The sequence below is a fragment of the Osmerus eperlanus genome, chromosome 25, assembly GCF_963692335.1.
Source record: "Osmerus eperlanus chromosome 25, fOsmEpe2.1, whole genome shotgun sequence".
In the NCBI taxonomy this organism is placed as follows: Eukaryota; Metazoa; Chordata; class Actinopteri; order Osmeriformes; family Osmeridae; genus Osmerus; species Osmerus eperlanus.
The window spans coordinates 5,966,095-5,992,875 of NC_085042.1; the positions used below are offsets into that span (position 1 = coordinate 5,966,095).

General features: G+C 51.7%; 1 protein-coding gene across 1 annotated transcript in view; it reads left to right on the forward strand.

The window, feature by feature from the left end:
* Window positions 1-26,781, forward strand: part of LOC134011690 (autism susceptibility gene 2 protein-like) — a gene marked incomplete at its 5' end in the record, with an annotated part of 82,386 nt that overhangs the window by 48,419 nt on the left and 7,186 nt on the right. Inside the window, 8 exons of the mRNA XM_062451066.1 lie at window positions 2,075-2,123; window positions 19,140-19,545; window positions 19,952-20,286; window positions 21,389-21,648; window positions 24,825-24,875; window positions 25,047-25,142; window positions 26,389-26,460; window positions 26,641-26,670. Coding sequence (XP_062307050.1) covers window positions 2,075-2,123; window positions 19,140-19,545; window positions 19,952-20,286; window positions 21,389-21,648; window positions 24,825-24,875; window positions 25,047-25,142; window positions 26,389-26,460; window positions 26,641-26,670 — 1,299 coding nt within the window. The remainder of the gene's footprint in view (window positions 1-2,074; window positions 2,124-19,139; window positions 19,546-19,951; window positions 20,287-21,388; window positions 21,649-24,824; window positions 24,876-25,046; window positions 25,143-26,388; window positions 26,461-26,640; window positions 26,671-26,781) is intronic.

Consider the following 26,781-nt stretch of genomic DNA (forward strand, 5'->3'; position numbering starts at 1 on the left):
AGCGGCTAGCTTTAGTCAATACCCACTTCCATGTAGATGGTCATGGTTGAGCCCTTCCTGGTTAACTATTGGATAACTACTTTAGTCACAACAGTTGTTTTAAGCGTCACAGACGATTATAGCGCGAGGGAAGGGGTTTGTGGTCCTAACCCCTTGCCACATTGAGCGTGAACCAGCTCCCGTGTCCATTTGACAAGCTTCATTTCATCAGCGCCCATATTTTCACACAAGCCCTCCAGGGGCCCGACACGGCTGGCCACCGAAGCTCCGTACTGGAGCGTTTAATGTCGTCCGGCGCTAACAAAGACTTAGTGTTAGTACATGGCCTGGTTCTGGGAGACTGAAGGAGGGCAATGCAGCAAAACTATCTCCTCTGCTCTCCTTTCTTTTAGCCTCCAACTCCTTCCTGCCCCCATCTCTGCCCTCCTCCGAACACACGACCCGTTCACCTTGGTCTCAGCGGAGACAAGAGCGAGTCCCAAGTCACACGGTTTGGGCCGTCAAGTTGCAAACATTCATGCCCCAAGTTGTCTGGAAAGAGGCACCGGGGTGTCTCAGAGGATGAATTGGGAGGTCTTGTAGGAGAAGAGGACATCTTTAAAACACTTAAGAAGACAGAGGGCGATGCCAAGAAAAGCCATCTGTGTTTACACGCTCTTTGTACTCCTTCTGTCTCTCTCTGGGTTTTTCTCCACTTCTCTCTCGCTCAGATTCACAGCTGTGAATGCTTATGTCCATGCTCCATATGTTCCCTTTGTGCTTTGTAAAATATAGCGATGGCAGTTAAGGACACTAGAAGTCCAGTAGTAGGACTTCCAATAATAGGTCCTGCTCAGCCGCTGAGCTTGTGCTAGTCCCAGTTGAGAAGCACAAGCATTCATAATCCCATGTTGACATCATTTTTTTTGTAATCTAACAGACGCTTTTATCCATAGCGACGTACAAATAGTGCATATTGAAGGCACGGCAGAATATTAAGTATCAGAAGTGGGTAGTTCGAACAAGTATATCAGTGGTCTGAGACAAGGAACGCTCTGTGTTTATTAGCTACTTGAGAAACCACATCTCAGACACAAGGAACCAACTTTTTTCTTTTGCTTTTTTTTATTTTTTTTTACACGCAAACGCTGGATTTCAATCACCGGCTAAGGATATGGATGTTACATGCACGCATACGTGTTGTCACCCTTGCACACAATAAGGTCACCTGTGGTCAATTCACAAGCCTTCTCCGTGTTTATAAACGGCATGCCCGGTGTATATTTTCGTTCCAATGCAAGGTGTGTTTCTCTCTGGGAGAGCAGCGCCAGAATCTACACGAGCGTCTGAATAGTGGAGGGAAAACACCTCGCCCGTGTTTAGTCTAGGAGTCTGCCCTGTCATTTGGCGGTTTGAAACCGTTCTCACACTTCTGCTCGTATCGTGCTCACTCTCGCTTTGTGGCTCGATGCACTTTATGATGAGACGCCTTCCGGATGGAGGTTGAAAATACACGCGGGTCGGTTTTCTGGATTCAAAGCATTGGATGATATTGCATTGTGGGTTTTTCTAAGTATTGTAGATGTTACTTCAAGATTGGTTTCCTCTCAATAACGATACCCATGTTTGTGTAGCGTCCACTAATCTTTCTTGGAAATCAGTGTCCGGTTTACGTTGATGATGAATGACGGTGATGTGCAAAGTTCTTTGTAGAGACTCTGATCCTCCTGTCATTCCATGGATCCCCCCTTCTATTCTAGTCCTCTTCCTCTCCTCCTCCTCTCTCTCAAGACCCTGTAAGAAGGTTTTCAGATGGCACAACAGTGCCCCCTAATGTCATCTTGAACTGCTTTGAGAAAGGAAAGAAAGAAAGAAAGAGAAAAAGAGAGAAAGAAAGATGTTCCTTTTCCTTATTTAAGAAAGCGTGTCGGATGGCAGGTGCAGACCTAGATTGTGTCTTTGGTTTGAGACTGCCTCAGAATGCTCATCATTCATACCTGCTTGTTCTTCCCTCGTCAATGTTAATAAATACAATCACTCCCACTTCCTGTTTGGATATCCATCCATCTAACCAGCCCTCTCTCCTTTGTTCCAGGTATCTGATGTAGGTTCAGAGAAGCTCTTCTCCCCTACCACACCTAAAGGTAAGACTGGTGTTTTCACTGCATGCTCGTGCTGTACAACAATTACATGGGGATTTTCATTGGATTTTTTTGCAGTCGGGTTCAGGGGTTTTACAAGCCCATCTTTTGTTTGGGGGGGTGGAAGGACGTCACACACCCTGTAGATGTAAATGTTGGTGAGCATCAAAGCCCTGGCTGAGTTCTGCCTCTACCAAAGGCTTACACTTCCTCCAAATTGGCTCATTAGAGTGGATTTAAAAGCTCCCAGCCTCGTGCTCCCACAAATGGGGACCACGACCACCGGCCCCCGGCCCCCCCTGGCCCTGCTCTCCCGGGCCTCCCAAGCCTCCTGCTCCTCTAGCCCCCGGGGCCATAAAAGCCTTGTGACAGCAGGCTGGGCCCAGACGAGGAGGGGCCTTCCAGTCCGGTCAGTCATTCAGGAAGAGAATGTAGAGGGGAGGGGGGGGGGGGGGGGAACGTGGTGTCGAGTCGACCGCTACGCTGCACCTGTGGACGGCCTGGGCCCAGGGCCTCATGTTGGACCGGTTTGGGTGAGGAGGAGGAGGGGGGACGGGAGAGGGAGGAGTAGGAAGGGAGGCGGCCCCCCCAGCCCCCTCACACCCTCCCCGATGACAGATAGCAGCGCACGACCCTCATCCCCCCAGGGCATGAACCAGGAGCCAGGCACCGGCAGCCCATTAGCCGAGGCAGCATGAGGGCTGTCTGTCTGTCTGGCTGTCTGGCCGGGAGTGTGAAATGGGGCCATTTTCTGAAGGAGTAGGGGGGTGCGTGTCTGCAGGCTAGCTAGGACAGATTAACCTGCTTCCTTTCCTCCAGCTGAACAGAAACATTTTAAAAGCTTTTTTTTTTTCTCTCCTCCCATTGGCCTTTCTCTCCCCTGCCCACATAACAAATGTTCTCAATCATGCAGGCTAGGGCAGTGCTGAGTAGGAGGAAATGCTGGCTGGATATGCCTTCCAGCTCCTTGTGCTATAATTGTACATAGAGAAAGATACACACATACACACACACACACACACATTGAGAAAGCTTGTTTGTCCTCTGACGGCAATGACCTGTGACTGGCGTCAGACTCCTATAGGCTGTTTGTGCCTCTCTCCGGTGACTTGTACACATCACTGTAATGAGCTCACCATGTGACAAACGAGCCGGCCGAGCGGCCTCCGCTCTCTCTGCACCTCTCTCTGCCATCGCTGTCAGTCTGTTGCTGTTCCCTCAGTGGTTTATCCTTACCCCCACACACACACGTGCACACAGCACACAAACACACACACATGGCACAAACACACATACCCAATTCACACACACGCACATACATTGACTTCCCCCCGTTCCAGTCATGAGAACGTCTGTCACTGGCCGAACATGGCTTCCCAAAATCCTGCTAATGCCAGGGCTCCATGCACACAAGGCTCGCCCAGGGATTAAGACGGGAGAATTACAACCAGACAATCCCATCAGAGGCCCTCGCCTGTTTGTCACACGGATCAACGGGATCCTCCTCTCTCTCTCTCTCTCTCTCTCTCTCTCTCTCTCTCTCTCTCTCTCTCTCTCTCTCTCTCTCTCTCTCTCTCTCTCTCTCTCTCTCTCTCTCTCTCTCTCTCTCTCTCTCTCTCTCTCTCTCTCTCTCTCTCTCTCTCTCTCTCGCTCTCGCTCTCGCTCTCTGACATACACACACTTTCTCTCCGTCTTTCAGTGTGTGTGTGTGTGGAAAGACCCAGAGGAAGGACACCAGATTAGGATTAGGGGGGAAAGGGGAAACCAGGCACGGCTGGTGATGGATAAAGTGATTTGGCGATGAGTGAGAAGTTATTATCATGCTAGCTGCTACGATTGCTTATCCATTCGCTTGCCAATGTTATTTTGCACTGTAATGGATTCTAGGATGGGTTTGTTTTGTGTGTGTGTATTTGTGTGTGTGCAGGCGTGTGTGTGTGCAGCCCGAAGGCTGTGTTCCCTTCAATAGACAACGTATGTGCCCCATTACGAGCCTGCTTGTTTCCCCACTGGGACTAATCGACAGCCCACATTTCTCATATCCTCTGATCGCTAGAAAGATGCTGGTCTGGGCATGCACACACAGACACCCACTAAAGACACACATGAAGACAACAGCAGGATGACTTGTTTTGTTGGTGTGTGTTTGTTCTGATGGCTTCCTTTCAGCACGGTTTCCACGGCTAAAATACCTTGTTTTTGTCATGTTTAAGGAGATAGACTGTCGTGGTTCCCTCGGTTGACTCGATGTGCTGTGGTGCTGTAGTTACATGGTTAAGGAAGACACTCCTAAACGTTGAAACAACAGAATACTCCACTCCAATTACACATTATCTTGGTTGATGGTTCGCTACAAGAACAACCCTTTGCTAGCCTGTATTCTCTGTGGATTTAGCCTCTTCAAGCGCATGTTGCGGGCTAGGCCTGTTGTGGCTACTGCAATTCAGCTAGCCAGCAATATTAATCATTTCGCTAGCGTTCAGTCCCATTGGCTGGTTTGTGGAGTGCATTTCCAGCGTTGGGTAACTAAGGATAGATGTGGAACTACTTTAAGGAAAAAAGATGACCTCACTGCTATCAGAGTTGTACATTGAGTGTCCACAGCTAGCATAAACCTGCTGATTATTGATCTCCTGGAGGTTGGACGAGGAGCAGCGGAGCGCTGTTTATCGTCTGACAGTGTTTTCTGGAAGGGCGCTGGTTGTGCTGCAGAGTTGACTTTTGGCAGGTCTTAGAAGGCGAATTGGAAAGCTTAAAGCAGACTTGATCACATAGGGGCCCTGAGAGCATGAGCGCCGTGTAGGTACTTGTGAAATGCTCCCTGCTCCTCAGGGAGTGGATCGGGGGGCCATCAGGAAACACTGAAGCGTTCCTTTCCGAAGGCAGGAAGTGGAACTATTACCTCCGGGATGAGACCTGGCCGCCATTTTGGCTCGGAAGTGTGTCCGATGAGCCTCCGCAATCAAAGGTCACGCCCATTAATGTGTGTGAGGTCCGTCAGGCAGACCCAGGGTGTCTTGGGATGGCGCAAGAAAGATTGCAGCAAAACCCATTTCTGAAGTGGATTTGTGGCCCTGTAATCCTGATTAATTTTGACCCGTTGTGCTCATTTTAAACAGCGCATTACAGTGAGCATGAACACAGCAAGCTCTGGGCCAAACCAGGAGCTTAGCGGCTTTGGGAGGCTTAGCAGCAGATGGCATTTTAAGCCGGACTTAATAAATTGTTTCCATTAAACTTACCGGCCCACACATTCTGGATTAGTCCAGCAGAACAAAGGAGGAAGAAGAGTGAGCCTAAGAAGAGGGTGAAAAAAAACTGCCAACCACCAAGTCATGTCTCTCCATCTAACCTCAACCAGGGGTGAGAGGGTTGGTCATGGCATGGTCCCTCGCTCGGTCGCAGCACGGAGATGCCAGTGAATCATCCGCTAGTGTCCGATATCATTAGCCGAGTCGGATTAATTAGCCTAATTGACAGCGAAAGTAAACATATAAACAAGCGGGTGAAGCCTTTAGCCTCCCTGGGATTTACGATGGTTTACCTTCACCTGTTTGTATACGAACATAGTCGGAGTGCTGAAGGCCGAGCAGTCTGGATTTGACAGTAGTAAACTTGCAAGATGTTGCGTACTGTTGCCGCACCCATTACCAAGTGCACACACACATGTCCCGCCTTGTATGAGCTCATTGCTGTGTCTCGGCGCTCTCGTTATGTGCCGCACAGCCCAGAGGGCCCGGCGTCGAATCCCTAATCAAGCCAACCTGTCTGCAGGCCTGCCTCTCAATGGCTGCTGAGTGGCCTTTGTTTCACGAGCTGCTGTTTGCTGCGTGTCAATAAAAGAGGGCCACGGCCTCCGCTGGGTGCTCACTCACCCACTCTGGCTGGCTTTCTCTCTCTCCTTCTCCCTTTCCCTCCATCTTCATGCCTATCAACCGGCCAATCGAACAGGCAGCCCTACCTCCCGCCCACACCTGGGCAGAAAGATGGAGAGAGAGAGCAGCAGGGCAGGGGGGGGGGGGGCTGTAGGAGGAGAGGTTGGGGTTGGGAGGACAGTGCAGTGCCAATAGCCGAGATTTGCATCGGTCTCTCTCTGTGCATGTGTGTGTGTGTCTGTGCTCTCCTCTTATGTTGATATGTATGCCTAACCTGGGCTGTGAGCCTGACGGACGTGACCCTTCACCCATTAAATCCTGAATGGTGGTTGACCTGGCGACCCCCGCTAATCAGCTTTGGGGCCGCAGGATCGGGGGCGGCCCGAGCGGGGGAAGCGTGCCTGACTGAGGGCGGACGCGTCGTAGCCCACAACACAAGGCTACCGGGGGGGCTTTACGCTGGGAGATTAGTGGGGATCAAACTGAACGCGCCCGTCACCGCGGTGAAAACCAAAGCCTTGTAAACCTCTCTGCGGTACCTACTTTGATTTGTCTGGCAAAAAAAAACACCCAGCCTCTGATCGTGCCGGGTGGAGATTTTTTCTTTATCGCCCGCGGGCCCCCCTTATTGACAAAGCGTTTTTCTGGAAGCACTGCACGGTTTCTTGTCTTTCGATGCGTGTCTGTGACAGACGGTAAACCGGGCGCTGGGAAAGCCTGCGTGGAGGCGGTGACGGAGGCAGCCATCGCCGCCGTCCTCAGCACCGCCTCCACGCTCATTGTCGAGCCTGAGCTAAATCTCATTTGTTTCTCTGATTCAATTTAAATTTTAAACAGGGAGTAAAATCCTCGCAGAATACCAAAGCCCTTAATATGTTTCCCCCCTGTGTTGGAGCGTTCCCGAGCACCGAGGGGGAAAACGAGTTCCAGAAAAGCAGTGGAAACCAAAGCTCAGGGTGTGTTACTTTATTAATCCTTCAGTTATTATTGTTCCCAGTCATAGGACAGCTTATGAGCTCCGTGATTTGTTTTTGGAGCGAGCGGACGATATTAATGCTTCTTTTATTGATAGTACTAATGCTGTTTGTGCAGCCATCTCTGTCAGAGAGATGAAAATAAATAGGGAAGCCGCGTGCCGGAGATAAGACACGTGTTTAATTATTAATTGAGCCATTACTGACAGAGATTGCCTTTTTTGATTTAAGGCAGGAAGCTGGCTTCAGGGAGAGAAAAAGCAATTACAGAATTCCCAGACTGCACTGCAGCTGTCCATTGCTTGGCCACAGAGCGTTAGCATTACAGGGGTGGGGGCAAACTGCCTTGTTAAACCGCCCTATTCCATAAATTATTTTAATTCTTCTTCAATATTTATTGCGTTTTAAATTACGATTACGTTGTCATGTTCTATTTATAGGGGGTGACCGGCATGCATGGTCCTAAACCACACTATACCCAGTACCCACCAACCTCCTCTGGAAACCAATTGGAGAGATTACTCGGTGTACTTTGCTTGAAATGTGGAAATGACATCACATCTCACAGGGTCTGTACGTTGTGTGTGTGTGTGTGTGGGGGGGGGCTTCCCTTCACAGGTTTATTTTAGTACAGAAACATTAATTGATTCAGTCAATTCAGACTTTTCTAGTCAGGCAATTAGTCTGCTTGTAATGTCATTGCTGATAAGTCACGCTATTCCAGAGTACAGCGAGGCCCTGGTACAGGAACTATTAGTTCCATTAGAAGAAAGCTTGCCACTGTGCAAGTCCTCTCTCTGCATGAAATATTAAGTTAGTCTCTGTCTAAAGTGGCACAGTGTAGGTTGACTGGGGACTTGCTGGCTGGGCTATGGCCTGGAACAGACACTCACTGTTAGCTGGAGAAAGAACCGTCCTTTCAGTTGACTTCCAGTCATTTACCTTATATGGGCGGTTTTCTGACTGAAAACCTGGCACCTGCCAATCATTGTTAAGGCTTTCTCTCATCTGCAGCAGGGTCGGTAGGTGGGGATTGGCTGTAGTGACAGCCAATAGGAGATCAGTTGAAGCCTTTGTGATTAGATCTTGATGCAGCCTTTCGTTCACTGAGTGGATATGGATCCGGGTAGCGGTGAATAGACAGCGAGGAGTGATGGAGGAGAGAGAAAATAGTGAAGTCAAGTCATGCCGTCTCCAATCTGTCAGAGGGAGATTACAGGGAAAATTATAGCCTTTCATTTCCTTAGCGTTCACTGTTTTGTTGACTAGCCTGCCAAGGTGGATACATATTTGAGCATTTTGCATGCATCTGCTTTTGCACATTTTAGCACTTGGCATTAATTATAATTGTGGTATCTGGGGTAATTAAGTATTTACCGTGCCATACTCTACAAACACGTACCCATGTAGTAATGATTCATTTAGCAGGATTATCGGCAGTTAGCTGGCTGTCTCTCCCAGGTGGAGAGCTGGTATCTCTGCTAGGCTCTCTGTCTCTGCGATGCGTTTGTTTTACCATCAACAGTCATCTCCATCTCCACCCCTCGAGTCTCTCCCGTCACCTTAACGCCCCCGCACGCGAACCTGTGCACCATAAGCAGCTCGGAATCGACCAATCAGAGCGAGCAGAAAGTGCCGGGCGTGTCGACGGCTGTGTCTATGACCTGGAGGTGACCCCCCCCCCTGTCTTCTCAGAACAGAACCCGGGCTGACATTTCTATCTATGCGGGGGGGGGGGGAGGGAATGTGAAGCGAGCCGTTTACAGGCGATCGGTTTTAGTGCCTGCCGAGACAAGAAGGGTGAGATATTGTTTAATATGCTGTGGTGCCTGGTTCTGTTTGTCTGCAGCAGGAGACAGGTCAGGGGAGAGCAGGGCACAGCTGAACAAGGGATGGTTAGAGGCTGATCCTTCCAGAACGGTGAAGTGTTTTCCTTGTGCAACCATAACCATTGGGTTTGTCTAGACAGAACAGGTGGACGGCTGCCTTTGTTCGCTAGCTTGCCCTCAGGCCCGGAGTACCAACAGGAGATCAAGTATTTCCAAGCAGTAGATGATCCGTTTTGGAAAGTGAGCTCTCATCTTTATATAATTGGACTCTGCCAGGCACCGATGGCTTCTGTTGAGGTGTTCTAGAAAAGTCTTGGTGAGCCACTCATTTGAAGCTCTGTGTAATCTCGGAGTCGGAGGGAAACGCAAGCTGAAAAATGGGGAAGTGCTTCGATTGTTTGCATTGGGAAAACGTCCGTTTTCTTGTCTTATCTCTACAGTCAGGCCTCGAATGATAAAAAGCGCTGTGAATCCTTGCAGGTTTTCTTGTCTTTAATCCTTCCTTCCTTTCTTGGTTTCACGAGAATGGAACTGGTCTGTTTTTATGTGTGTTTGAAGAACCCCCCCCCCCCCCCCCAAACTCTCTGTTTAGTGCTTTTTAAGCTCATCTGTGTTGCACATTCACAGCCAATGTTGTTTGCAGATGAGGCTGTAATATTCATTGACAAAGCCAGATGGTGAGCGATTGTGGCCAAACATGGCGCTCGGATAATGTACAATCGCTGGCAGAGGGACAGACAGCAGCCGCAGATTGATATTACAAACAGGCTCGTTATGGATTTCACTGTGTTTGGGAACCAGATCACACAGAGCCTCACAAAGATGGGGAATCCATCGACAGGAAAACAGGATGGAAGTAAAACGGTTTTCGGTTCCACGACGGGTGAAGGACGACCGCGTGAAGGAACGCCGGCAGGAGGGAATACTGTCGAGATGAGAAGCTACGAGAGAGAGAGAGAGAGAGAGAGAGCCTGGCATATGAACTATTTTCCTAAGTAGTCGGGTGGTCTTCTCCTGCCGTTTTGCACAGCGCGCCGACGCCCTAGCACCCCCCCCCCCCACTCACCAATACCCCCTTTTCGTATACTTCACGTGAGGTAGCGTAAACTTCTCGGTGGCGGGCGGCGCTGCTCTCTCAAAGCCTCCCTGTGTGCTCGGCCCACGGGCGGGACATGTTCAGGACACTGCGGCCCTTTCTGCCCTCGCACAGCGGCGAGCGGGGGCGGGTCCTGGAGAGAGACGCCGGCTAATAGCCCTGAACTCGCCGCATGGTGAGCGGAGTCCAACGAGATGCGCCACCCTGAGAGAGAGAGTGAGAGAGTGAGACTGTGTTCGGAGCCGTGCCTCAGCTTTGGGTGCGAGAGTCGTTCATCGCTGGGGTGTTTTGTCAGGAAACGAGAGGTGATTCGTTCAGACCGAGGAGGCCTACATGAGGAAAGGGGAGATTTTTGTTGGATTTTTTTACATGCACAGCGGCCTCGTCCAATCATCAAGCGGTCATCTGTTTGGGTGTTGTGTTTGGCGGCTGGCGTATTCCCCCCGTGCGGAGGGCCAGAGGGCCCATAATGGATCCTCTCTGGAATGGGCCATTGAGCAGTGGAAGGCCCGGAGGTTAACTGGTGCTGGGGAACAGCAGGAAGCAGCAGGGCTAGCTGGCCACCTGGTCCATCGCTGTTTGCTTTGCGGGGGGCTAGAGAGCTGAGAGAGAGTACGATATCGCCCAGGGAGAGGTGGTTTGTGTGTGTGTGTGTACGGAGAGAGGTTGAGGCATGTGTGTGTGTGTGTTAGCATAAACTCCCTACCCCATACTCCAAATACTTGCAACCATTTGATAGGTTATGCGGTAGACCTTTGCTTGGAATTGATCCAATCGCACTTTTGTTTTTATTATATGAGGAACAAGCGTTTTCAGTCATGATACCTATTCCACAAAAAATGGCACATGCAATAACCTATTAAATGAAACCCACACTGTGCTTAACCATACGCTTCATCTAGATTACTGATAGATTTTCCATCACAAAGAAAAACACCCCCGGGTCTGAAGCATATATTGTTCCTTTCCACCTCAAACCAAATCCCCAGGTCTAAGGCTGGGCGGTCAGTCAACGCTGATTGACTGACAGACGGCAAGTGGATGCAGGGTGTGCTGGAGAGCCCGGGGTGGCCTATGTACCACGGCGCCGTCCATTAGCCTCGGGGCCTAGCGTAGCATCCCGGCTAATCTCAGAGCAGGTGCTGCGGGCGCCGACGTGTACACAACACGCTCCTCAGAGACGGCGAGCCATCTGCGTCCTCGGCTCTCTCGTCTGAGAGACGGTGGCGAAAGGGGGGGGGGGGGGGGGGGGGGGCGTGACGCTCAGAGGTTTTAGCTCCACGCAATCAGCTTAGTCATAGCTCATATCGGAAGGGGGGGGGTGCCCTCCGGGGGCGCCTGGAGAGGCTCGGGCGTCGTCGGGCTTAAGGTGTCGATCCCGAGGCTTTTAGTTGTGGTGGAGGCGGAGGCTAATTGGTGCGAAGTGATTCGAAATAGAGTTGTCTGTTCATGTTTTCTTGTTCCGAGCCCAGCCTTGTTCTGTTGGACGTTTGTGCCAGCGTTTTTTCTTTTCTATCCTGCGCCGATTTCATCTACTGATTTGGCTGATTTAAGTCCAATTTTCTGTCTTGGCTCTCAGTGTCTGGTCCCCACCTGTGACATTGTCCTAACACTCCAAACAAATCAATTTTTTACTGCACTTGGAGTCTGAAGTGAAATGCTACAGCTCATATGAGCGTGAAACTCACAAACAATTGGTAATGTAGCCTGGCCTCTCATGGGCTTGGGAGGCCTGAACCAGATTGTGTCAAGCCCTGTCAGCAAAGCATGCTTCTGTGTGGTGTATCCGTGTGTGTGTGTGTCTGTGAGCATGTGTGTGTGTTTGTGCGTGTGAGGAGATGAGAGCAGACAGAGTTGTGTTTCAACAGGCAGCACACAGCTTCCCTGTGGGGTCATGGTCTGGGCCTTGTCTCCATTAGTTTCCCTGACACGAGTCCCTGCCCTCTGCTCCCTCACTCCTCTCCTCGGCCGTGCTGCCCCCCCCCCTCCCTCCCTCCCTCTCCGTGCGAGGCCCTGGCTCTCTCCCGGTGGCGGCTCCCTAATCAAGAATGATGGATTGAGTGCTAGGAAAGCAGTGGGAATGTTTGCTAAACTGATACGCCCGGCGTCCTCACCTCCTTTCCGTGCTCATAAAGGACCTGTGGGGGGGGGGGGCGTGTGGGTACCGTGAAGCTGGCTTTGTGTGTTTGTCCGGCTAAGCCCAAACATCTGCACCGTAGCTCACTCGTCAAACACTGACAAGTCGTTCCGAGCAAAGAGAGAAGCGGGGGGGGTGGGGGGTGGAGGGGGGAGGTAGGAATTGCTTTCCTCCCTTCTCTCAGTGTGACATTTGCGGACGTCCGACCCCTGAAGACGACCCTGGCTAAGCTTAATGGAGACGCGAGCTTATTTCGAGCTAGCTAAGCGCCTGGCGATTAGCGACGGGTGTTGCCCTTCCAACAGCTGGTCTCTCGCCTGTCCATGAGCGCCCACAATGCTAATTGCCGTGCACCCCAGGAGCGCGGGCTTAGCTTAGCAGACACACCGTGAACAGGATCCTCCACTAGTGCTGGTGTTGATTAGATCAGCGTGGAGAGGCCGGTCAGCTCGTTTCCTTGGGGGGACATTAGCGTTTGAAACCTAACCTGGGGCCCTTCAAGGCGCAGGAGTGGGTTATCTTTAGAAATATCTCACCAGGGTTTTTGGCTAACCTGCTTTTATTGGCTCACAGTACTGAGGATGGTAGATGATGTGTAGCCTACGGTTTTTTTGTTCATAAAAAAAAAAATCAAGCTAGTTAATTTATGTGTCTTGTTATTGTGGGCTGTACATTGTTTGATTCTTTCATTCACATATTTGTCTCGTTTTTAAGCACCCGGGGGAGTTGACACATCTAGAGTTCTGTATATATTCCTTCTGAATTCTACAGACACCATATGGAGAGAGTGGGGGATTTGGGGTGAGGTATGCACATTCATTCCTGCTTTGAGGAGGCAATGCAGAAATCTGCCTGGAATGTGAGTTGCAGCAGGGAGCGTATTTGCGAATGATTGAACATTGACAAGCTCTAGCAACAACTTAGTCATCGGAACAACAGCCTATTTTGACTCCCGATGGCGGTGAGTGGAGGGCTGAACTGGACTTGTAGCAACAGAACAATCACTTGATGGAAAAATGCACAGATGGGCGCGATGTAACCCCAGAGAAGTGTATTTGTCGAACGTACGGGTTGGTTTAACAAAGGAAACTGCACAATGCCAGCCTGACATCTTTGTCTTTCAGAGTCCGTTGGTTTCTGTTGACGCAAAAACCTAGGTTTGATTTGCATGGGACGCAAAACATTGATTTGATTTGCATTGGACAGGTGGCAACTCATTCGTCCTCCTCGTGGGTGAACCCCGCCACACAACACAAGGCCAAGGTACACACATCGTCCGGAGAGGGATGGAAGAAACATGATCCCCTGCCAAATGTTTATTCTATGCCTCTGACCAACAATGGCCGCCATATGTCACAACAGCGAATGAGGAAATGACAAAAGGTGGAGGGCATGTCGAAAATCCCAATGGTTGCTTACTTTTAGGGAGGGGTCGGGGGGGGGGGGGGGGGACCAGTCACAGGGAGTTGTATTGAAATGGAGAACTAGGACGGGCAAAGCCAAAACATACAGGCCCCTTTCAGCACACCGTCACGCCACTTGGTATCTGTTGAAAGATTTCCGGACTGCCGTTCTCCTCTCCATTGAGTAGCAATCAGTTAGTCACCGAGAGATGATATTATATCCACTTAGAGACCTGCGGGCTGGCTGCAGGTTCATGCTTGAATTCAGGCCGTGGAGTACCTCTATTTACGTTTCCGAACCCTTGGAGGAAAAAAGGAGCACATATTCCGTCGTATCTCTGCCGAGACTTGACGCTTCGAGATGATCTCTCTTTCTGTCTCTACCCCCACCCCCGCCTCCCCCCCCCCCCAGTCACTCTTCCACCCTCCTGCTGTCTCCCACCCATCGCTCCTATATGCCTTGTAAACCAGCTGGCAGCTCTAATAGGATGCATTCCTGCAGGGCAACAAAGCAGTATTGTGGAAAATGGAGCGATGGGCATTATGCAAGGCTATATAAAGCTGACATTCTGGGTGGTAGAACAGAACCTAAGTTATCTCAGCGGAGCCCTGTCGAGAGGCAGGGAAGGGGCGTCGGAGGGATTGGAGAGGCAGGGTAGGCCGCGGCGGCTGTCCCTCTCCCGCCCCCGCGCGATGGCGAGGCGCTCGCAGGAGCCGTTTATTAGAAGTGGCAGGCGTTGTCCTCAGTCATCTGGATAATTGCCGCGCTGCGTCCTCTCCTGTAATCAATCGAGACAGCTGCCGCCGCCGCGTCCCCCGTCCGGCGGGCGAGCGAGCGTGTCGCGCTAATTAATGAAATGATAAGGCTAGTGCGCTCGGCGTCACGTGAAGAACTCTTGAGGGTTACCGGGTGGGGGTTTTCATTTTCTTTTTCTCTTTGTTGTGTGTGTGTGTGTGTGTGTGTGAAATCCATCCTTGAAATGGAGAGGGTTATCCGTGGTCTTGCTTCCTGTTGCCCGTGTGTCCTTGGAGAGCAGAGAGGGGACCGGTCAGGGGTCGACAGCGGCGAAAGGGGTCACATTCCTTCCCTGACAGGGTGGCCTGGGTCAGAGCAGCCATTTAGACTTCGAGCTTTAATGTTTAAAGGGAAGAAGAAAAAAAACACAACTCCCAAGATGTCCGCCCTTTGCTTCAGGAAACCTCGTTGGCACTGACCTTCGACGACCCTGCCGTGTCCAGGCGAGGCTGAGAGTGACGGTCAAGACAAAGAACATGACCCCCCAACACGTTAACCCCCCCCCCCAAACTAACACGTTGACTCATGCGTCCGTCCCCCCCCGCGTTGGGGGAAGGGCCCTGCTGACGTGGACACATGAGTCAAAGTGTGGACGCCTTCCCATGAACCCTTGTGACCGGAGGTTAATAAATGTTAGTTTGGTCCTCGGAACGGCACTGAAGCCACACACCGACCTGACCAGATTAGGCTAGTCAGCAGTACAGTGTGTGTGTGTGTCCCCTCCACACACAGACACACACACACACACACCAGCTCACGAATGCACGTACTCCTCCATCCACAACAATGGCATGTGCCTCGCGAGAGGGTGGCATATGCCCACGGAGCCATATGGCCCCAGTCTGCGGCGACACGGATCTGGTAGCGGGCTCAAGCTGCCAGATCTCCAGGAAAAGCGAGCGTTGAGTTCCTCCCGCCGTGTGCCCCGGCGCTCTGACGGGCGCCGTGTCGGAGCTCAACACCCATCCCACACTGCTGCCGGCCGTCTTCTTTTTTTTTGTAAGCTGCGACAGAGAGAACTAATTGAAACTCACCAGCTGTCGCCCCCCCCCCCCGTCCCCCCTCCTCTCCAGCTATCTTCCCCCCCCCCTCTCCCTCCCCAATTTTACATTAACATCTCTGTGTGATCTGGAGAAGAAAAAAAAAACTGGGGGAAAAAAACGATCCACTGCCTCCTTCAAAACGGAGGCTGGAGCCTCTGGAGGCAGGTGAAATGGCACGCCAGAGGCTGGGCATGAGCCGTGATTTGATTATTAATGTGACCATTGCCCATTGACCATTGTGACCATGTTACTCATTCATCCATTCTCACCGTCCCAACAACATTCCGGTGAAATCACTCAGCCCTGCTTTAACTGTTAGGGGCTCCCAGATTTCCATCACGGCTCGTCCAAGAGGGGAGGTTGGGAGCGAGATGAGCGACGCGTTGCTGCATCCTAAGCCTCCTACATCTCCTACGTCGCTTTCACGGAACCGACCGGAATATTTACGCGTCCTATCGCGTTTCTCTTTCGCCTGTTGTGAGCGTGCCCCGCCTGTTCGTCCTCTAACCAACGGCGTTTTGCCTTGGAAATGAGAACACCGGGCATACGGGTTGCCTCCCTCACCACACCATCCTAACAAGGGCCCCCCCCTCCCTCCCTCCCTCCCCCCCTTCCTCCCTGCCCCCCCCCCCCCCCCCCCCCCCCGGCCACAATTTGCATAGCCCCGCATCTAATCTGAAAACATCTTTTGCATACAACTTTTATTTCCCTTTCTCCTGTATACACTGACAATTGTGTCGGCGGGGGGGGGGGGGGGGGGTAGGTAGGTGATGCAGGGAGGCAGGTGATGCAGGGAGGCAGGTGATGCAGGGAGGCAGGTGATGCAGGGAGGCAGGTGATGCAGGGAGGCCCCTTGATTTGCATGCTCACCAACCAGCCGGCGGAGGCTTTTTTCAGACGGGCTGCATTTGGAACAGCGCGTACCACACCGCTGGCTTCCTAACACCCTGGTGTGAGCTCACACACAGGTGCCAGGTGTTAGATTTGTCTGCGGGGCCGGCGCGCGTCAGCGCTGTTATCGTTGATGAAACCGACGCATTTGAATGGGAAAAGACACATCGTGCGCCGAGCACAAGAAGGCATTTGAATCCCTCTCGTGACATCACTTCCCGTTCTTCTGCCTGGACGTGTAGCTCACACGCCCGCAGGTCACGTGTCACGACACGCCGGCCTCGTTCCTGTCCCGCTTGAACGGCAGTGGGTCTCGCGACCTTTGACCTAGAGTGACCCACGTGTGGAAAGACAGACCACTTTGTTCTTTACGGATGGCCCTGCCCGCTGCCAGGCCGGGCCGGGCCGGGCCATCTGGCCTCCTCTGAGCCACCACAGAGCAGGAGAGCCAGGCCTCCAGATGTTCCAGAAGGGCGAGGAACATGTGTGAAGGAGAGGGGAGAGGGGAGACATATGTGGAGCGACACAGGAGCCACGGAAGTCCCCCGACAGATACATCAGTCACCGGGAGGGGAGGAGGAGGGGAGGGGAGGGGGAGAGGCATCGAGTGGCCTGGCATCCGTCTGGAGTCTCCTCTTCCCCCCTGCTCCCTCCCTCCTTTCCTCTTTCCTTCCCTCCTTCCTTCCCTCCCTCCCTCCATCCCTCCTCTCAGTGCGGGAGCTGACACGTGTGTGTGTGTGCGTGTGCGTGTGCATGCCTGTGAGGTCAAATCCCCTGAGACAGCAGGCCACAGGGACTATAAAAAGATCAATGGTGGGTTGAGATGTCATCTGGTGAGCATCCATGCCAGCATGCCCCCACGGGGGTGTCACTCTCTAAGCCCCCCCACACCCAGTCCTGTAAGGGAGCAAGCCATGTTCACCCCCCCCCCCCCCCCCTCACCCAGTCTGACTCGCTTCTCCTGGCCCATGACTACCCGTGCAGACCAGGGCTGGCCATAACACATTTCTGTGTCCGCTTATAGCATTTGGATCACTAGGGTGGCGATTAACAGGGTTTGGCTTGCCCTTGTGCGTTGCTGTGTGTGTGTGTGTTTTGGTTTCCCCCGCCAGAGAAACTGCCATCATGACAGTCTTTAGAAGGAGAGAAACATCAGCTGTCAGTTGTCAGAAGCCCTTAAGAGCGTTTGTGAAACAGGGAGGTGTTTTTGTTAAAGCTTTGTGGTGAAGAAAGAGGGAGAAAAAAGTGTCAGTGCGGAATTCCCGTCATCGTCTCATCAAGCTGTTTGCTTGCACAGCTGCAAATGAAGTGATACCTCTCTATTCAAATGCCTAAAACCAGATATTATTGTTAACACAACATGAACAGAACAGGATGCCTCATTTCCATCACTTTCCCATATTATTCATCTGTCAGCTGTAATATTTCTTCGCTGTAATATCCCCGTTGCTAATATTTTGGACAGGACTCATTCATATGTGTGCGTGTGCGCGCACGTGCGCGTTGTAGCACACTCCTTCATGCACCAAAATGGATGTGTGTGTGTGTGTGGACGGAGGGTTTTTTAACGAGAGCGAGTCTCTGCAGATGCCTCTATTACGGCCTATTAGAATCATCATTAAGATCAGCTGGCGCTCCCGGTGCCTTCTCAGTATTGCAGACCTGTTCTCCCGGTGGCCAGTCTCTCTCTCTCTCACCCCTGTCTGGGAGACGGGGGTTTCCACGGCAACGTCAGCGCCGGGCGACATTTCGGGCAGCGTATGCGCGCCCTCGTCTCGAGGCCAGATCCCAGACAGGGGACGCCTTTTTCCAGACGATGGAGAGAAAGCAAATGGCAAATTTAACGTGCGATTGGGTTGAAGAGGAAATGGTGACGCTTTCGCCTGCTAATACTACATGAGAGGGAGAGAGAGGGAGAGAGAGGGAGAGAGAGAGAGAGAGAGGAGAGAGGGAGAGGGAGAGAGAGAGAGAGAGAGAGATTCTCCTGACAGCTTGCCCTGGTTCTCATGTGGGTGTTAGAATCTTTGGAAGATTAAACAGGACCCTAACACAGCCTGGATTCCTCCCGGAATTTGTGCTGAATTCTCATTGGATGATAGCTGCTGGAAGCTCCTGTCTCATTTGCTATTGGCTAGAGCTGCTTTCTTGGGAAATGGTAAACGATGTCTTCAACTCCTGCTGCATTAGGCAAAGATGAACTCTTTATACCTCGGATGTTCCCGTGTGTCTCTCTCTCTCCGAGGTCAGAGAGAGAGCGAGACAGAAAGGGGTGAATAAACTGCTCTCGAGTGGCGCTTTGAGCTTCGTTTGTTTTCCTGTGTCTGTCGCATACCTGCATGGTCATTAAAGTGCTACGCTCTTATGAGACGATCGCTGCGAAACCTGGGGGAACGGTGCCTCCAAAAGCTACTGCCCTCTCGAAGGAGAGCCGAGCGAATTGGTTAAGATGAAGAGCTTGTGTTCGAGGTGCTCGGCTAGGGCTGTGGCATTCCAAATCCCCAGGAAGTTCAGGGGTGTGGAGGGGTGGTTCTGCAAGAGAGGGGCCTCGATAAGGGGCCATGATCTCTTTTCACAGTACAATTGAAACATAATTATTTCATGCCAGATTGTGTGCTCAGCAAAGCCCTGAATAGGAGCGGCATTTAACTTTAATTAGCTTTGATTTATTCATACTGACTGGATCGCTCACAGAAATTGGATCATCTGATTATAGTCAAGCATGAAAATGACCTGATTAAACACTTCATAAAAAGCTAGTGAGAGAGGAGAGAAGGAGGACCTTGAGTAAAAGACGTGTAGAGGCACAGGGGGTGGGGAAGAGGAGAGGAGAGACATATTGCAGTAGAACATATTGCACTCAGATGTTTCCTCTGAACTCACATCCAGGCATACCACTTACAGTCATCTAAGGTGGAAAAAAGGTCGTTGACTACGTCTGCCCTAACCTCCCCCCGCCATCTGTTCCCCCTCCTCAGGCGCGCCGACGAATGAGAGTCCGGAGTCGAAGACTTGCAGCTCGGCCAAAGTCTCGGGGCTCCAGCGCAGCCAGGAGCAGAGCGACGAGGCGCCCTTCGCCCCGCCCGCGCCCAGCCCCACGCCCGCCTCCCCGCCCACGGGCTCCCCCGCCCCTGCTGCCGCGGCGGCGCCCCCTCCGCCCCGCGCCCGCGTCCGCCTCGCCTCGCCGCCCCCTCTCAGCGTCAAGCGGGAGTCAGCGGCGCTGACGCCCATCCCCACCCCTCCTCTGCTGAGGACCCACCCCCACCCCCACCCCCACCCCCACCAGGAGCTCCGGGTGCTCCCCTCCCCGCAGCACCACGCCCGGCCTCTGATCGGCCACCAGCTCCACCACCCGCTGCAGTACAACAGCCTCCACGACATCAGGTAGGGTCCGGGTCCTGATGGAGGACGGGGGACTCCTAGACTGGGTCCTGTCCGGGGGGCTTTTGGAACCTCACAGGGCTTTCACATGTGCAGCGGCCAGCGCGTGGATGCCACGCTCTGCGGCGCTGTGCCGGTGCCAGTACGAAAATGAAAGTGACGAGCAGCTGGCTAGCGGGCTAGTTACGTTCGTTATACAGCATATGTGCAAACCTGTTAGTAGAAGCCCACGTAGAATGTAGTAGAGTGATACTTTGGATGTTGTACAGCGCTCCTTCAGAGAACCGCAGGAGAAGTCTGCTGCGCCCATTCTCATGGCCTTTCTTCTTTTTGTCCTCTCTCTTTATCTCTCTCTCTCTCTCTCTCTGTCTCTCTCTGTCTCTCTCTCTCTCTTCTTCTCTCTCCCCAGCCACAGTCACAGCAGCCCCTTGGGCCTCCCCAAACACCACCTCCCCCCCTCCCCCCACCACCACCTCCCCCCCTCCCCCCACCACCACCTCCCCCCCTCCCCCCACCACCACCCGACCCCCTCCCCCCACCACCACCACCTCAGCGGCCTCCCCCAAAGCGCCCCAGCCCTGCCCCTGTCCATAGCGAACCTCTCTACCTCGCACTATTCCCTGCGAACTCCGGCCCACCGCCATCCGGCCATGTTCGCAACCCCCGCCACACTGCCGCCACCTCCGACCTTACCCACCAACAGCCTCGTGGTCCCCGGGCACCCCGCTGGTACTCCGTACCCAGGTGAGAGAGCGCCGCCCCCCCCCACACACACACACACACCTGAGCAGACACCTTATGAAACTCACGGGCCTCAACATAGGTCTACCTGAGCAAGATCTGGAAAACTGATTGATGTCCCCCCCCCCAGAAAGGCACTAGCCTTGTTTTACTCTTAGAAAAGTAATTTGTTTTTGTTATACTTAAAGGGAAAGTCGGACGCATTTGTAGCCTGTATATTGACATGCTTTGCGTAATATAAGCATGTAGCCCTTTATAGAAGATCATACTTAATGAATGTTTACTATGGGGGTAACATGTTATTGGATAATCATTTTAGAAAATGGTTATCGCCAAAAAAAATTGAAATAGCAATGTTCAGGAGACATTAACATGAGTTACATTCTAAGCAAGAGCTCTAACTGTTCAGTTCTAAGTTGAGGATGTGGTAAGTGCACCCATTTATTACCATTTCACATGCAGCAAGAAGATTCAACATCATTTCGATAAACTTGTGATCTTAACTTAAGAAAAAGGGGGGAAAAAAAGGCCACGCTTATTATAACATGCAGTTATGTTGTGTGTTCTTGTATAATATATCAAGTTTGTTCCCTCCTTTGACTGTTTCCTATATAGGTCAGGCTTTACAAAGGGTCTTTTTTTAGCCTAGGTCCAATGTGTTATGTAATATACCAAGTCTGGTATATAGATGTATAGATATATATGTATATATCTATAATATATATATATATATATATAAGGTTGAGACCTTGGTACTTGTAGTTGGTACATGGAGGGATAGCATCTGTGTTTTCTGCTGAGATGACTCTTGGTTCTCTCCTGTCTTTAGATACCAGCCTGTTGATATCATTCAACCAACCAATCATGTATTGCCAGCCTCATTCGGGGATTCTGATTGGCACATTGTCACAGGCAACTCTCTTACCGCCACCAATGAGTCCTCACGTAGAAAACCCTCACAGCATGAGCTGGAGAAACAGAGAATGCCAGGTGACTATTTTCTTCTCCTCTCTTCTACCCCTGTTGTGAAGACTGACTGGTCGCCCTGGGCCTCTCTTGTGTCTCCTTTTTCCCCCCCCTTTTTTCTCGCTCTCCTTTCTTGCAGAGCATGACCTCCTGCGGCAGGAGCTGAACAACCGCTTCCTGGTTCAGAGTTCAGGGAGGAGCAGGGGGCCGCCGTCGGCCTCGGCCTCGCCCCTGGCCCCCGTGTCGCTCCTGCGGGCAGAGTTTCACCAACACCAGCACATGCACCAGCACCAACACACCCACCAGCACACCTTCACTCCCTTCCCTGCCAGTCTGCCCCCGGCCGCCATCCTAACTCCGCCCACCGCACCCCCAATGGTGCGTAACCCGGCCAAAAATGTGAGGATAAGTAAAAACTCCCCCTTCCACCTCGACCGAACCAAACTCCACCCCTTACTCCCCCCCCCCCCCCCCCCCCACCCAACGCACGTCCCAAACCCCCGGCAGTTCTCCTCCTCGCCTGATTCGCTCAGGGAAACAAACTCCGCCTCCCGACCCCTTTCCCCCCAGTGGTGTCCTCAGCCCCCCAGGCCCCACATGACCCCCCCTTCCCCTCCCCCGCTGTTTGGTTCCTGGTCCTGTTAGTACTGTCACACTGTCCCAGCTGACAGCGTTTCACCCCGGCCTCCTCCCAAGATCCTTACACTAATCTGGACAGGAAGTGGGCAAGACAAACCCAGACCCATCCTCCATTGGCAAACATGTTTGTCCTCAAAGCTGTAACCGCCCCAAACAACCCGTACTGCCACATCCACTAGACCTCATGTGTTGAGACTGGCGATTTGATTAGGATATACGTATATACTGATACACAGGGGGAAGTGCCTCGGTTTGGGTTTCATTGTTTTCACATGGCTTTGTTTAAAACGTTTTTTCGAACGAGAGCGGTCCATCGGCTGGCGGCGTGCAGCGTGACTACGGTCGCGATGACTTAACTCAAAGCCTTTCCACTCAGTGACTTCACTGATTGCAGATGAAAAGACCCTGACGTCACCGGCAGTGATGGTGTTTTGCTAAGGACTGTAATCGCTTCCGCGCTATCGGGCCATCAGCCAAACACCGGCAGCCTTCTGACCGGGGGTGAAAAAGGAAAAAAAGTTTGGACTATTCATCCATTATTCCTGATCCGATCAGAGAGAATATGTTGTTCGGGGACTCGTACTTCTGGCCTCGCATCATCACTCCATTAGATCCATCATGTCCGTGGCCCCTGATCAGGTCAACCCAGACCCATTAAGATGATCCTCACTGGAGGACGTACGATTATCCTCCGAGCTGGAGGTTTGCAGGCCGGTCATGTATCCGTTCGGCATCTGATAAGTCGGAGGCTGTTTAGATTAAAGTCCCCGCGCGAGGCCCCGCGGCTCAGGAACACATGCCGTTATCTCACACTCCATTCTCTGCTTGCCATTCCTCTCAGGGCTCTTTACGTGGCGCTCGGCGTTATTTATGCGCTCTCCCCGTTTGAAGATGAAAGTGCTGGGCGTGCTTCGCTGCAACGCTGGTATCGCACCAGACTACGCTGCTCACATCCTCTCCTGTTGTTCAGCCCCGGCTGCCACGACTCTACAACGGATCCGAGCCGGCGGATCATTTATTCTTTTTGTGTTTTTGCTTAACCGTGTTTTCTCTCTTCCTCCCCCCCCCCACCTCCCCTCTCCTCCCCACCTCCAGATACTCTGATATTTCACTGTTGTGTTTGCTCGAGACGCAGAGAGCAGCAGTGACGCTGACGTGTAGCAGTTTCTTCTTTTTGTCGTGTTGTGTCACGTTTTGAGTGGGAATGAGCCCAGCTGTGCCTCTCTCTCCCCCTCTCTCTCTCCCTCTCTCTCTCCCAGCGCTCCATGTCATTTGAACTATGTAACAGCCCTCGGCTAATAGCTGTAATTAATGAAATTATGAATCCTGTGTATTTGTTTATTGTTTGATGCCCTCAAGCAGCTGGCTTTCCAAATGGCAACACTGACAGTCTTTTCCCCCGCCCCTTCCTTCCCCTGTCTTCTTACAGAAAAGGAATATCCTTAATTGTTTAAAGATGAAATATCGAGCCTTAATTACCCAAAGCTGTTTACAGTAAACCTCTGACAGGGCCCGTAAATTACAAAGCATACGTTTTTATAGAGTGCCGTAAAGTGTGGAGCATTACTCCCTCCGTGCGGGACATAAAACGAATCGAGTCTTGTGAAGGGAGCGACCTGTTTAATGAGCTCAGGAGCTGGCTCGCCATTTCCAGTCAATAGGGCGTCTGTGTCTGATTCTGGCCAATTATCGCCCACACACAAGCCAACGCTGGCGTGGCGGCCATTTTGGGGCGGATGTAAATGGTCCCGCTTCACTGGAGCCCCCTTGGCCCCCCCCTGTGCTTGGCGAGAAAGCGGTCACCTCCCCCTCCCTGCCCTGCCGCCCATGTCGCACAGGGGGAAACGCACACACTAAAACACTGATTCATGCCTTCTCGTTTCCCTGTTTTTTAAATGTTAAGCCCTAAACGTCGTCACTTGCCAAGAAAACTTTGGGAAAACACTCGCAAAAAGTAGCTGCGAATGGTTTATTTACGTATTAGGAATATGTTACTGTCAGTCGCAATAAGCTTGCTTCAGAATAGAGAGCCAGTATTGGCTTTCAGGAGACATACAAAGTCACCATTTATACATGGGAATCATGCTCTTTCTGTCTGTCTGGATTTCTTTTTCTGGCTCAAATTTGTTAACCAGACTCCCATGCCGGGACCTTATGACGTGACACAAGACAGTGTACAAAGCTTGTACAGTCATAGCTGACATCCAAACCAAATTATTCTATTAGTCATCCAATATGGCTCTTTATTACTCTATTTCAGGTCTTCAAGGTTACACCGTTCTCATGCTGCTCTTTCCCAAATTAGCTGTCATCCATAGCGAATGTAGTCGACCCAATTCAATTTCACTCGTAAACGAGCGTCTGTGCTTAAACCCCGCTTGCATGTATGTCCTCTTATGATTTAACTCGCAGAAAATTGCCATGTTTTTTCGTCTGAATCTCCCCCTTTTGAAGTCTCCATTTCAAGTTGAAATCCCTATGGTTTATGTGTCCCTTCGTGCACCCTTTCCATGACAGAACTGTTGTAAAAAATTTAAAAAAGGAAAAAATAAAGAAAAGCCATACCAGTCACAAGCAATTAGATTCACTTTGCAACAAATTTTCCATCTAATAGAACCATAACTCAATTTTCCAGAGCTAGAACGCCACACCCAAGTATAACATGCTCAATTGGAAGAGGAGGCTATCCTGGTGCCGGCAGTGTGTTTAGCCGGCCCTAAAGTGGTTGATTTAACGTTGGTGGTTTATCTCCCCTGCGTTGGCTGAAACCTATGACCTGTGTGTTGCCCCAAGCCAGCTGCCTGTGAACGTGCTCTCTGATTGGTCTGTGCCTTGACGACGAGTCACAGTTGCGGTCTTGAACAGTACGTTGTTTGATTGTGTTCCTGTGATGTCGTTGGCCTGCCTCTAATATTGGACTCTTTTCTCTTTTTCAGTTCGACAAATACGCCCCCAAACTGGACAATCCATTCATCAGGCATTCAAATGTACGTACATTTTTTTTTTGGGTGGGGGGGGGTGTGCTAAACGTTAGCACGTTCTCTGTCAAATGGGCGTATTTGAGGTTTTCTAGGACAAGTTCCTGGTTGTTTGTGTGTTTGTCCATGTCAGGTGATGTTTTTGTTGACGATGTTTGTTTGTTGTTTGTGTCTCCCCAGTTCTTCCCCTCATACCCCCCCACAATGCCAGGCATGCCCCCTCTGCTACCTCACTCAGGACCCTTCAGCTCACTACAAGGAGCCTTCCAGCCCAAGGTCAGCTCCTTAGCTCTACCCTCTGCTGCACGCGCACACACACACACACACACACGCATGCACCCCCACACTCCCCCCAAACACACACACGCACACCCCTCCCAGATATACTCACCCACACGTTCAACACACCCCACCTGCACATACAGGAAGCTTATTAACACTCACTCACGCACACACACAAATCAAATGTTCAGACACATTGTCATTTTCCAACTGGACTCGCTCGTTTCCCCCCCCCCCACCACCCCCCCAAGAAATGAGTGGTACAGCATAAGGTTGTGTTGAGAGCACCTGAATCATTACACATCACCACCAACAGCAGCTGCACTGGAAGTACAACAAACCTGATAAGTCTACCCTGAGCTTATTCCCTCCCCCCACAATAAAGAGCTATGCAAACACGGTGTCTAAGCTGGCTGGGCCGGGCCATGCCGGGCCGTGCTGAGTGAGATAAGCAGCCATGGGGTTGGTGTGTGACAGGCCGTGCCTGGCCGAGGGCCCAATGCCTCTGACCTTGTGTAAGCCACCAATCAAAGCTGGCCTAAATCCGCCGGCCTTATTCCCCACTGGATCTATTATGGAAGGGCCTTTTGTTGCAGCTCCTCCAGATGGTTAGAGCCCCAGTTATCCCCTCCATCCTGGGGCGTAAGCCCCCCGCCAGGCAGCAGGGGAGGGCTCAGGGGGGAGGGGCTCAGGGGGGTGTTGGGAGGGTTACCAGGTCTCCTGCTTTCTGGGATGGATTAGTATGGCTGATCTAGGCACTTGGGTTCCAGACCTAAAAGAAGATCAAAAGAGATCTGGCCTCTGCTATTTTCCCCTGGAGGTATTTTTTTTTTTACCACAGGAATCACAGGATTGCGATTTGTTGACGTCACACAGCGGTGAGGATTAGAAGCTTTACTCTTAGCAAAACAGCAGTGCTCGTGCTTTTCTGCTGGAGGGTGTCCTAAATCAGAGCAGAGCCCGGGAGCATTGCGGTATTAGTCCATCGGGTTTAAGTTTGTCCTGCTTTGCTTAGACTAGAAGTTAAATCCTCGACACAAAGCCCCTCTGCTCTCACAGTGCTCGTTCCTAACCGCTTTCTCTCTCTCTCTCTCTCTCTCTCTCTCTCTCTCTCTCTCTCTCTCTCTCTCTCTCTCTCTCTCTCTCTCTCTCTCTCTCTCTCTCTCGCGCTGTCATTCTACCTCTCCCTCGGTCTGTCGCTCTCTCTCCCTCCCTCCATCTCCCTTTCCCCTGGTTGCAGGCCTCCAATCCCATAGACGTAGCAGCTAGGCCCGGAACAGTACCTCACACACTCCTGCAGAAGGACCCGCGGGTATGTCCTCAACTGTCCTGTAACACACACGCCTGCAGGACACACACACCTGCAGGACACACACACACACCTGCAGGACACACACGCACACCTGCAGGACACACACACACCTAAAACACACGTGTCTAAAATGTTTTGATGTCGCTATACACTCATGACTGTCCATGATTTCTCCCTCAGGTATCAGACCCTTTCAGGACGTCAGTGAGAGTAAGTTGTCCTTTTTAACGCGAGCGTCCTAAAGCACATTTGTCCCCGTCCCTCTGTCCCTCCCTGTAACAACAACAAGGCGCGTAACCCCCTGAAACCCGTTCTGCCCCT